The 12,802-nt window shown below is 36.6% G+C and overlaps 1 protein-coding gene across 1 annotated transcript in view; it reads left to right on the plus strand.

Moving 5' to 3' along the window:
* CCDC7 (coiled-coil domain containing 7) overlaps window positions 1–12,802 on the plus strand; it is a 321,418-nt gene that overhangs the window by 262,711 nt on the left and 45,905 nt on the right. The window contains exons 31-32 of the mRNA XM_055087797.1: window positions 750–833; window positions 2,682–2,765. Coding sequence (XP_054943772.1) covers window positions 750–833; window positions 2,682–2,765 — 168 coding nt within the window. The remainder of the gene's footprint in view (window positions 1–749; window positions 834–2,681; window positions 2,766–12,802) is intronic.

Here is a 12,802-nt window from a genome sequence, read left to right on the forward strand (position 1 = left end):
GTGCTTTGTGACCACCTAGAGGGGTGGGATAGGGAGGGTGGGAGGGAGGGAGATGCAAGAGGGAAGAGATATGGGAACATATGTATATGTATAACTGATTCACTTTGTTGTAAAGCAGAAACTAACACCATTGTAAAACAGGTATACTCCAACAAAGATGTTAAAAAAAAAAGAGAGAAACAAATACCGCATGCTAACACATATGAATGGAATCTAAGAAAAAGAATGTCATGAAGAGACTAGGGGTAGGACGGGAATAAAACACAGACCTACTAGAGCATGGACTTGAGGATATGGGGAGGGGGAAGGGTAAGCTGTGACGAAGTGAGAGAGTGGCATGGGATGTATACACTACCAAATGTAAAATAGATAGCTAGTGGGAAGCAGCCGCATAGCACAGGGAGATCAGCTCGGTGCTTTGTGACCAGTAGAGGGGTGAGGTAGGGAGGGTGGGAGGGAAGGAGATGCAAGAGGGAAGACATATGGGAACATATGTATGTATGTATAACTGATTCACTTTGTTTATAAAGCAGAAACTAACACACCATTGTAAAACAGTTATACTCCAATAAAGATGTTTTAAAAAAAATTGTAATGTTTTATGATTGTGCAGTGCTGACATTATATTATTTCTCTTCTGTAATACAAGTACTATTTAAGTTAGTACTACACACAGACACAAAGACATACATACATGTGTATTAATGGTTACCTTTGAATGTGTTTTGAAATTTTTTTTCTATCTATAGAGACTGATATAAAACACATGAGAGATACTGTTGGAAGAGAAAAAGCAGTTGGTGAAATCAAGACACATCATCAGAATCACACTAGTAAGAACAAGAATTTTCCAAGTCTAATATTTATGGTTTATGTCTTCTTTGGGATTTAATTAACTATGAATCATTAATGATAACAGTAACTGTTTGTTAGTGTTAATGGGCAGTGATCTTCATGAATTCCTCTTATAATTAAACTCTAGTATTTACTATCAATGGAAATTTAGCTGGATATTTTTTAGTTGTAATCTCATCCATTTGGAAAGTAATCTATATAATCAAATGCTCTAATGACCTTAGAATATGCTTGGTTTAAGTATTTATAACTGCGATTCTACTCACTTTCTTGCTGGCTTAGAAAGGAATATTGCTTTGAAATTGAGAAAGCAAAAAAGGTAGTTGATGAGTGGTATAAGAGGAATATAACAGTTATTTCACTGATTACCAATTTCCTCTACATAATTAAGTTGGTGTGTAAATTTATATCTCTACTAGAGTGGAGTTCTCTCGCTGAGTTTTATTATTCACAGATTACTGCTTTAGTCCTGGAGTAACAGGGTTTGATACATTTCTCTTTGTTGCAAAAAATACTGTCGTTATGAACTTTTTACAGAATTGATGCTGAAAGCTAGCATTGGAAAGTAACTGAATCCTCAGATATAAGCACCAAAATATGTGTTTTCACTGGAATTTAAGGCAATATTTCTGAAACTTTGCTTTTGAATGCTTTATTTTATTATATTCTCGCTTTTATTCCTGTAAAAAAGTAGAGTTATAAATGAATCAAATAAATATTACTTGCTCCAACAGCTTTTAACTGGGGAAAAGCTGGTTGTGTAAAAATGAAATTGTTGGAACCAAGCAGTTAAATTTGGTGTATTACGATAAGCCATTTTTCCATGTCTTTAATTTTCAGAGTATTTTGGTTAGGTTCTTTCAATTAATTTTTGCTTCAGTGTTGCTTATTAATAGGAGTCCTTGTCAGTTTTGAATAACAGCCTTAGACAGAGCAATAAAGTGCTTTCATTTATATGTGTTCAATTCTGGGACGAAGTGAGAGAGTGGCATGGACTTTTATATACTACCAAATGTAAAATAGATCACTAGTGAGAAGCAGCCGCATAACACAGGGAGTTCAGCTTGGTGCTTTGTGACCACCTAGAGGTGTGGGATAGGGAGAGTGGGAGGGAGACACAAGAGGGAGGAAATATGAGGATATATGTGTATGTATAGCTGATTCACTTTGTTATGAAGCAGAAACTAACACACCATTGTAAAGCAATTATACTCCAATAAAGATGTTTAAAAATAAAATACAAAAAAAAATGTCATGGCTTTTAACCACAAAATTAATTATTTTATATTTATTAATGGTAAATTTATAATTAAACACTAAATAAAATTTGAGAGACAGAAACTAACATGAGGAAAGGAGTTGAAATGAATGTACTGATCAAATACAAAAATGAAAAAGTGTTTTGTCCCACCTCACCAGGTACATCCCTCCCATATGAATGTGTTTTTAATATACACAGGAGAGTTATATTTATTAAGGAAAACTCTCTAGGATGACTTAAATTTGTGAAAGACTTTATATTTTAAGGAAAAAGTCCTAGTTAAGGAACTATGAAGCCTCAGTTTATGAGTCAGTTTTGTCATTACCTGGGTATATGGTCTTGCTCAAATCACTAAGCATTTCTAAGCCTCAGTATAATGAGGTTTATACAACTGTTAATGACTCTTCTAATTCTAAGGTATTATGTCTGCAGTCCAGACATTTCATTATAGTTCTTCTATAATAAAAAGATCTAATTAAAGGATACACACATTCTACATACACACAAACATACACATGTTAATATTTAGCTTACAAAAGTATTTTGAAACTGTTTATTTCTATAGAGACTGATACAGAACGCTTCCCAAATGTTGTTGGAAGAAGTATTATGAAGGGTGAATTCAAGACACAACCCAAGAATCGTCTTGGTAAGAACAAGAATATTTCACATCTATTTCCTGTTTTTTATCTTCTCTGAAGTTTATTTAACTTTGGATCTTTAGTGACTACAGTACCTATATGCTATTATTACAGGATAAAAAGTCTTCACAAATTCCCTCCTATAATTACTGGAATTCTAGCAGTTGCTATCAATGGAGAATTAGCTGCATATTTTTAATTTTGGAATTCATTCATTTAAAAAAGTGATCCATAAAAATTGAATGATACAGTGAGCTTGGAACATGCTTGATGGAAGCATTTCAAATGCTGTTCTACTCACTTTCTTTTTCGGGCTAGAAGTATAGTTGCTTTGTATTTGCAAATGCAGAAAGGCTATTTTATGAATGGGATTAGAAGAGGGATTTAGCAGATAGTTATTTCATTGGTTACTGATTCCCTCTATATAATTAAAATATCAGACACATTTTCAATATCTCATGTGAAGTAGACACCTTTAGTTCTGTTATACAGTTTATAGTTCACACTATTGCCCCTTGTGTTGGCATAACAGTGTTTGACACACTTCTTCTCGCTTGGTGTGATACCAAAGGAGGCAGAGAGCTTAACAGAAAAATAAGGGAAAGAGACAGTCAACAGAATCCTTTCTAAAACAGCTGTCATTGAAAATGGTGGAGTAATAACCCTGAGCTCACCTTAGCTCATGGGCATAGCAAAATTACAACTATTTACAGAACAACCATTGATGTAAAAGACTGTAACCTACCAAGAAAGGTCTTCTAGAACTAAGAATATAAAAAAGGGACGACAGCAAGGCAGGTAGTAGGGGCAGAGTCACAGTATAGTCAGGTCCCTGGCTTGGGCAACTCATGAATGGGAGAATAATTACAGTTACAGAGATTCTCCCCAACGAGTAAGGGCTCTGAGCCCCACATCAGTCTGCCCAGCCTGGAGGTTCTGCAACAAGAAGATGAGTCCCCAGAACCTTTGACTTTGAAGGCCAGTGGGGCTTGCTTTTAGGAGTTCCAGAGGGCTCTGCGAAATAGAGGCTTCACTCTCCAAGGACACACACAACATCTCACATGCTTCAGGACCCAGCATAGAGGCAGTAATTTAAAGGATTTGGGGTCAAACCTACCTGCTAATCTTGAAGAGTCTCCCTAGGGACATAGACACTGACAGTAGCCATTCTTGAGAGCTCATTCTACCACTGGTGCTGCAGCACCATTTTGGAATCTGCCCCACCAACAACAAACAACCTGTAGGCACCAGTACTGGGAAGCCTCAGGCTAAGCAACTAACTGGGCAGTGACACATCCCAACCCATCAGAAGAGAGACTGCTTTAAGACTTTCTGAGCCCAAAGCCACCCCTGGACACATACCTGCACACCAGAGGATCTAGGACTAGGCACCACACACCAATGTGCAGGCAGTAGACCCAGGACCCACAGGGCCCTGCAGCCAGAGACCCAGATCCACCCACCAGTGGGCAGGCACCAGCCCCAGAATCACTGACTCCACCCACCAATAAGCTTGCTCTAGCTTCAGGAACAGCCTCTCCAACCAGCGGAGGGACACCAGCCCCAAGGCAATGACATCTCTGCTATAGCCTCACCCACCAGTGGGTGGACACCAGATGCAGGAAAATGCATCCCTGCAGCCTGCAGACTCAGCCCACCCACCAGAAGGCCAGAACCATCTCTGAGATTGGCTGAGCCATGCCCCACCTGCTGACAAGGCAACACAAGCTTTGGGACCCATGGACCCCACAGTCAACTGTGTAAGGAACCAGACCCACCCAACAGCAGTCTGTTGCCATCTCTGGAAGCCCTCAGCCCTGCAGCCGGACCCCAGAAGCTGTCACTGACTGCCTTTGGGCCGGCACTGTCCCTTGGATCTGGCTTCACCCATTGGTGGGCTGGCCCCAGCCTCAGGATCTCCTAGACCTGACTCCATTCACCAGTGATACAGAACTAACCCCAGGGCTCCCCAGGGTTCTACAGCCAGCCACCTTGTGACCCAACCCTGCCAACCAGTGGCCGGCAGCCTCTACACAGGAAGGTCCTGGCAAACAACCAGACTGGGGGCCAACCAAGCCAACCAGGCCACCCATAGCTATCAGCTTGCCGCAACAGAAGGACCCGCACAGCACATATAGGGACAGTCCTAGAGGATATAGCTCTGATGACGAGAGGGCAGTGTACTGCTGGGATTCATAGGAAGTATCTTGCAAAAGGCCTCTTCTTCAAGGTTGGGAAATGTAACCAACCTCCCAGATACATAGAAATATAAACATTAAGTTAGACAAAATGAATCAACAGAGGAAAATGGTCCAAATGAAGGAATAAAATACAACCCCAGAAGAAGAGCTAAGTGCAGTAGAGATAGACAACTACCCAACAACGAATTCAGGGTGATGATAAACAACTTGGGAGAAGAATGGATGGACAGAGTGAGAAATTAGAAGTTTTTAACAAAGAGTTGGAAAATATAAATACTAAACAGATGAAGAATACAATAACTGAAATGAAAAATACACTAGGAGGAATCAGCAGTAGACTAAATGGTACAGAGGAACAGATCAGTGGGCTGGAGGACAGATTAGTGGAAATCACTGATGCTTAGCAGAAAAAAAGAATGGAAAGAAATGAAGACTGTTAAAGAGACTTCTGGGACAACATCAAGCATATTAACATTCACATTAGAGGGGTCCCAGAAGAAGAAGAGAAAAAAGGTGACAGAGAACATATTTAGATATAATAGCTGAAAATGTCCCTAACTAGGGAGATGAACAAATCCCAGTCCAGAAAGAACAGAGAGTTCCAATCCAAAGAGGAACACACCAACACACACTGTAATTAAAAATGCAAAAATTAAAGCTAAAGAGAGAATATTAAAAGCAGCAAGGGAAAAGCAACAAGTTACATACAAGGGAACACCCATAAGGCTATCAGCTGGCTTTTCAGCAGAAACTTTGCAGGCAGAAGGCAGTGGCAAGATATATTTAAACTGATGAAAAGGAACAACCTAGAACCAAGAATACTCTATCCAGCAAAGCTCTCATTCACATTTCATGGAGACATCAAAAGCTTTACAGGCAAGCAAAAGCTGAAAGAGTTCCACACCACCAAGCCAGCTTTACCAGAAATGTTAAAGGGACATCTCTAAGCAAAAAAGAAAAGGCCACAACTATAAACATGAAAATTATGAAAGGAAAAGCTCATCAGTAAAAGCAAATATATAGTAAAAGTAGAAAACCATATGCAAAGCTCATAAGAAGGATTAAAGACAAAAATGGTAAAGTCATCTATAACCACAATAAGAAGTTAACAGATACACAAAATAATTAGATGTAAAATATGTCAAAAATAGTAATCATGAGGGGAGGAGAGTACAAATGAAGCATAGTTAAAATGTGTTTGAAATTAAGAGATCAAACTTCAGATAGATAGATAGATAGATAGCTGTATATAAACCTCATGATAACCACAACCAAAAATTCTGTAATAGATACACAAGAGAAAGTAACCCAAACATAGCACTAAAGGTAGTCATCAAATCACAAAAGAACAAAAGAAGAAGGGAACAAAAAGACCTAGAAAAACAACCCCAAAACTATTAACAAAACTACTATTAACTATTCTTATGGCAATAAGAACACACATATCAATAATTACATTTAAATGAGCTAAATGCTCCGATCAAAAGACATGGAGTTGCTGAATGGATACAAACGCAAGACCTTTATATATGCTACCTAAGAGAGACTCACTTCTGATCTAAAGACACAGACTGAAAGTGAAGAGATTGAAAAAGTAATTCCAGGCAAATGGAAATCAAAAGAAAGCCCAGGTAGCAATAATTATATCAGACAAAATAGACTTTAAGACAAAGACTGTAATAAGCAACAAAGAAGGATGTTACCTAATGATCAAAGGATCAGTCCAAGAAAAAGATGTAACATTGAAAATATATATATGCACCCAACATAGGAGCTCCTTAATAAATAAAGCAAATATTAACAGACATAAAGGGAGAAACAGACAGTTACACAATAATAGTAAGGGACTTTAAAAGCCCGCTCAAGTCAACAGACAGATATCCATAAGGAGACACTGGCCTTAAATGACACATTAGACCATATGGACTTAATAGATAGGTATAGAACATTCCATCCAACAGCAGCAGAACACACATTCAAGTCTACATGGAACATTCTCTAGGAATGTTAGGCCACAAAACAAGCCCTGGTAAATTTAAGAAAACTGAAATCATATCAAGTATCTTTTCCCACCACAACACTATGAGACTAGAAATCAACTAAAAGAAAATACTGCAGAAATCACAAACACACAGAAGCTAAGCAGCATGCTACTAAGCAACCAATGGATCATGAAGAAATCAAAAAGGAAATCAAAAAAGACCTAGAGACAGATGAACAGAAAATGATCCAAAAATCTATGAGATGCAGCAAAAGCAGTTCTAAAATAAAAATTTATACTGATACAAACAAACCTCAGGAAACATGAAAAATCTCAAATGAACAACTTAACTTACACCTAAAGGAACTAGGAGAAAGATGAACAAACAAAACACAAAGTTAGCAGAAGGAAAGAAATAATAAAGACCAGAGAAGAAATAAATGAAATAGAGACTTAAAAATGGAAAATATCAATGAAACTATAACCTGTTTCTTTGAAAAGATAAACAAAATTGACATACCTTTAGCCAGATTCATCAAGAGTAAGATGCAGGGCCCATATCAATAAAATCAGAAATGAAAAAGACGTTCCAACCGACACCACAGAAGTGCAACTGATCATGAGACATTATTCGGAAAAACCGTATGACAATAAAACAGACAACCTAGAAGAAATATACAATCTCCCAAAACTGAAACAGGAATAAAAAGAAAATATGAACAGACCAATTATCAGTAATGTAATTGAGCCAGTAATAAAAAAAAAACCAAAAAACATAAGTCCAAGAACAAGTGACTTCATAGGGGAATTCTACCAAACATTTAGAGAAGAATTAATACCTATACTTCTCAAAGTATTGCACAAGGTTGCAGAGAAAGGAATGTTTCCAAAGTCATTCTATAAGGCCAGCATCACGTGATACCAAAATGAGACAGAGATATCACAGAACAGAAAATTACACAGGTGAAAGTCGATGCAGAAACCCTCAACAAAATATTAGCAAACTGACTCCAACAATACATTAAAATGATCATACACCATGATTAAGTGGGATTTATCCCAGGGATACAAGGATGTTTCAGTGTCTGCAAATCAATCAGTGCGATACATCACATTAACAAATTAAAGAATAAAAACTATATGATTATCTCAATAGATACAGAAAAAGATTTTGACAAAATTCAACATCCATTTATGATAAAAACTCTCCAGAAAGTGGGTATACAAGGAACATGCCTCAACATAATAAAGGCCATATATGATAATCCCATAGCTAACATTATACTCAACAGTGAAAACATGAAAGCATTTCCTCTAAGATATGAAACAAGGATGCCCACTATTGCCACTTTTATTCAACATATTATTAGAAGTCTTAGCCACCACAGTCAAACAAGGAAAAGAAATAAAAGGAATCCAAATTAAAAAGGGAAAGTAAAATTGTCACTTTGTAGACAACATACTAAACAAAGAGAATCCTTAAAACAGCTACCAAAAAAATACTAGAGCTCAAGGATAAATTCAGTAATTTTCAGGTACAAAATTAATATAGAGGAATATGTTGCAATTCTATACACAAACAACAAACTATCAGAAAGAAATTAAGGAAACAATCTCATTTACAGTTGCATCAAAAAGAATAAAATACTTAGGAATAAACTTACGTAAGGAGGTAAAAGACTTGAAATCAGAAAATTATAAGACACTGATGAAAGAAATTGAAGATGACACAAACCGATGGAAAGATATACCATGTTCATGGATTGGAAGAATTAATATTTGTTAAAATGACTGTATTACCCAAGGCAGTCTACAGATTCAGTGCAAAACCTATCAAAGTACCAAAGGCATTCTTAGAATTAGGAGAAATAATTTCAAAATAGTATAGAAACAAAAAAGACCCTGAATAGACAAAACAATCTTGAGAAAGAAAAACAGAGATGGTGGTAGCATGCTCCCTAACTTCAGATTATACTACAAGGCTACAGTAATCAAAACTGTATGATACTGGTACAAAATCAGATACATAGATCAAAGGAACAGAATAGAGAGCCCAGAAATAATCCCACACACTTATGGCCAATTAATCTATGACAAAGGAGACAAGAATATACAATACAATGGAGAAAAGAGAAGTCTATTCAATAAGTGGTGCTGGGAAAACCAGACAGCTACATGTAAAAGAATGAAATTAGAATATTCTCTAACACCGTATACAAAACTAAACGCAAAGTGGATTAAAGATCTAAATGTAAGACTGGAAACCATAAAACTTTGGAAGAAAACTTAGGCAGAACACACTTTGACATAAATGGTGGCAATATTCTTTTGGATATGTCTCTTAAAGAAAACAAAAGCAAAAATAAACAAATGGGAACTAATTGAACTTAAAAGCTTTTCCACAACAAAGGAAACCAGAGACAAAATGAAAAGACATCTTACTGATGGGAGAAAATATTTACAAATGATATAACTGTTAAGGGGTTAATATCCAAAATATATATACAGCTCATACAACTCAATATCAAAAACATGAACACCCAATTAAAAAGTGGGCAGAAGACCTGAATAGACATTTTTCCAAAGAAGACATGCAGTTGACCAACAGATGTATGAAAAGATGCTCAACATCACTACTTAATATACTGATAATGCCAATCAAATCACAATATCACCTCACACCTGTCAGAATGGTTATCATCAAAAAACTACAAATAACAAATGTTGGCAAGAGTGTGGAGAAAAGGGAACCCTTCTACACTGTTGGTCAGAAAGTAAATTGGTGTGGCCACTGTGGAAAACAGTATGGAGGTTTCTCAAAAAACTAAAAATAGAGCTACCATATGACCCAGCAGTTCCACTTTGGGGTATATGTCCAAAACAAACAAACACAGTAATTCAAAAAGATACATTCACCCGAATGTTCATAGCAGCATTATTTACAATTGCCAACATATAGAAACACCCTAAGCGTCCATTAACAGATGAATGGATAGAGGAGATGTACATATGCACACACACAATGGAATACTACTGACCATAAAAAAAAACAAAACTTTGCCTTTTGCACAACATAGATAGAGGGCATTATGCTAAGTGAAGTAAGTCAGACAAAGACAAATACTGTATGATACCACTTACATAGGAAATCTAAAAAATACAACAAACTAGTGAATATAACAAAAAAAGCAGACTCACAGATATAGAGAAAAAACTAGTGGTCACCAGTGGAGAGAAAATGGTGGAGGAGCAAGATAAGGGTAAGGGATTAAGAAGTACAAACTACTATATTTAAAATAAATAAGCTATAAGGATGCATTGTAGTGCACAGGGAATATAGCCAATATTGTATAGTAACTATAAATGGAGTTAACTTTTAAAAAATGTGAGTCACTATGTTGTACACCTGAAACTTGTATAATATTGTAAATCAAATATGCCTCAATAAAAAATTAAAAAAAAAAAACTGTCATCCAAAGGTGATTGCATGCATGCCCAAGGCTGTGCCCACAGAGGAGCAACATTAGAAGCTGCACAGTGCAGGGAAGGAGACTTCAGTAGGACAGAAGATAGTTTAGCCCAGTCACTAAATAATTAATCACGCAAACAACAAGCCTTCAAAGGGGATGGGAGCTCAGTATCCAGATTTCCTACAATATATTAGATACACTGCCCCCCCTCAAAATATGAGACATGCAAAAAAACAGTAAAGTATGAACTAAGGAAAAAAAGCAGACCACAGTGTGGTTCCAGATGTAAGATACTGTAAAACAGTTATAAATATTTTTGAAGAATTAAAGAAACCCATGCTTAAAACAGAAAGGAATATTGATGACAATATCTAATCAAATAGAGAATATTAACAAAGAGATAGAAATTATTTTTGTTCAAAAAACACAGTGATAACTGTGGAGTTGAGTGTACAAAAACTGTAAGGAAAAATTCACTAGAGGGGTTCAGGAGTAGATTTGATTGTCAAAAGAAAGAATCTCCACACTTAATGACTACAGAAGAAGTAGAGCTGAGAGAAAAGGGGGCAGAAAAAATATTTGAAGTAATTATGGCTGACAGTTTGGAAGCACATTTGATGATGAATATGAATCTGGATATCCAAGCCAAATGAAGTCTAAGAATAAGCACAAAGAAATCTACAACCAGATACATCAAGTAAAAGTAATGGAAGACAAAGACAGAAACTCTCGAATGTCACAAAGGGAAAGCAACACATCATAAAAAAAGAGAACCCTGGTAAGATTAAGAGCTTACATAGCATCAGAAACTATGAAGCCCAGGGGCTTCCCTGGTGGTTCAGTTGTTAGGACTCTGCACTTCCATGCTTCCACTGCAGGGAGGCACAGGTTCAATCTCTGGTCAGGGAAGTTCTGCATGCTGTGAGGTGTGGCCAAAAAAAGAAAGAAACTATGTAGCCCAGAAGGCAGTGGGATGCCATATTAAAATGCTGAAGGAAGAAATTGTCACCATGAAATTTATCTTTCAAAAGTGAAGGTGAGATAAACAGATTCCCAAATAAATAAACACCGAGAGAACTGTTTGTTAGCAGACCTGCCTTATGAGAAATACTAATGAGAGTTCTTCAAGCTGAAAGCAGTGGCCCTTAGGCAGTGATTTTAATCCGTTCCAAAAAGGAGCATGCATTAGAAGAATTCTGTAATTCCAAAATCTGAATATACCAGTCACTAGGACAGAGATTGAAACAGTAATTAAAAACCTCCCAAAAAACAAAAGTCCAGGAACAGACTGCTTCACAAGTGAATTCTACCAAACATTCAAAGATTTAATACCCAATCCTTCTAAAACTATTTGAAAAAATTGAAGAGGAAGAGGAAGTAACACTTCCAAACTCATTTTATGAGGTCAACATCACCTTGATACCAACACCAGAAAAATACAACACACACACACAGAGACACACACACACAAAGAACATTATAGGCCTATATCTCTGATGAAGATGTATGCAAAAGTCCTCAACAAAATATTGGCAAGCCAAATTCAACAATACATCAAAGGGTCATACAAGTGTGATTTATTCCAGGGATGCAAGGATGGTTCAACACCCACAAATCAATCAGTGTGATACACCACATTAACAAAATAAAGAATAAAAACCACATGATCATCTCAATAGATGCAGAAAGAACATTTGAAAAGATTCAACATCCATTTATTATAAAACTTCTCAATTAAGTGAGTATAGAATGGCCATACCTCAACATAATATAGGATAAACCCACAGCTAATGTCATACTCAGTGGTGAGCAATTGAGAGCTACGCCTCTAAGGTCAGGAACAATTCAGAGATGTCCACTCTCACCCCTCTTATTCAACATAGTGTTGGAAGTGCTGGCCAGAGCAATTAGGCAAGAAAAAGAAATTAAAGTCATCCAGATTGGAAAGGAAGAACTAGAACTGTCTCTATTTGCAGATGACATGCTTTTGTATATACAAAGCCCTAAAAACTCCACCAAAAAACTGTTGGAAATAATAAACAAATACAGTAAAGGATACAAAATCAGTATACAAATATCTGTTCCATTTCTATATGCTAACAGTGGGCTAGCAGAAAGAGATATTAACAAAAACAATCCCATTTACAGTCTCAACAAAAGGCAGAAAATGCCTAGGAATCAATTTAACCAAGAAGGTGAAAAGACTTATACTGAAAACTATAAGACATTGTTAAAATAAATTGAAGACACCAACAATGGAAAGATACTCCATCCTCATGAATTAGAAGAATTAACATTGTAAAAACTGTCCATATTACTTAAAGCAATCCACAGATTCAGTGCAATCCCTATCAAAATCCCAAGGACATTTTTCACAGACACAGAGCAGAAAC

This window comes from Physeter macrocephalus, chromosome 11, assembly GCF_002837175.3.
Source record: "Physeter macrocephalus isolate SW-GA chromosome 11, ASM283717v5, whole genome shotgun sequence".
In the NCBI taxonomy this organism is placed as follows: Eukaryota; Metazoa; Chordata; class Mammalia; order Artiodactyla; family Physeteridae; genus Physeter; species Physeter macrocephalus.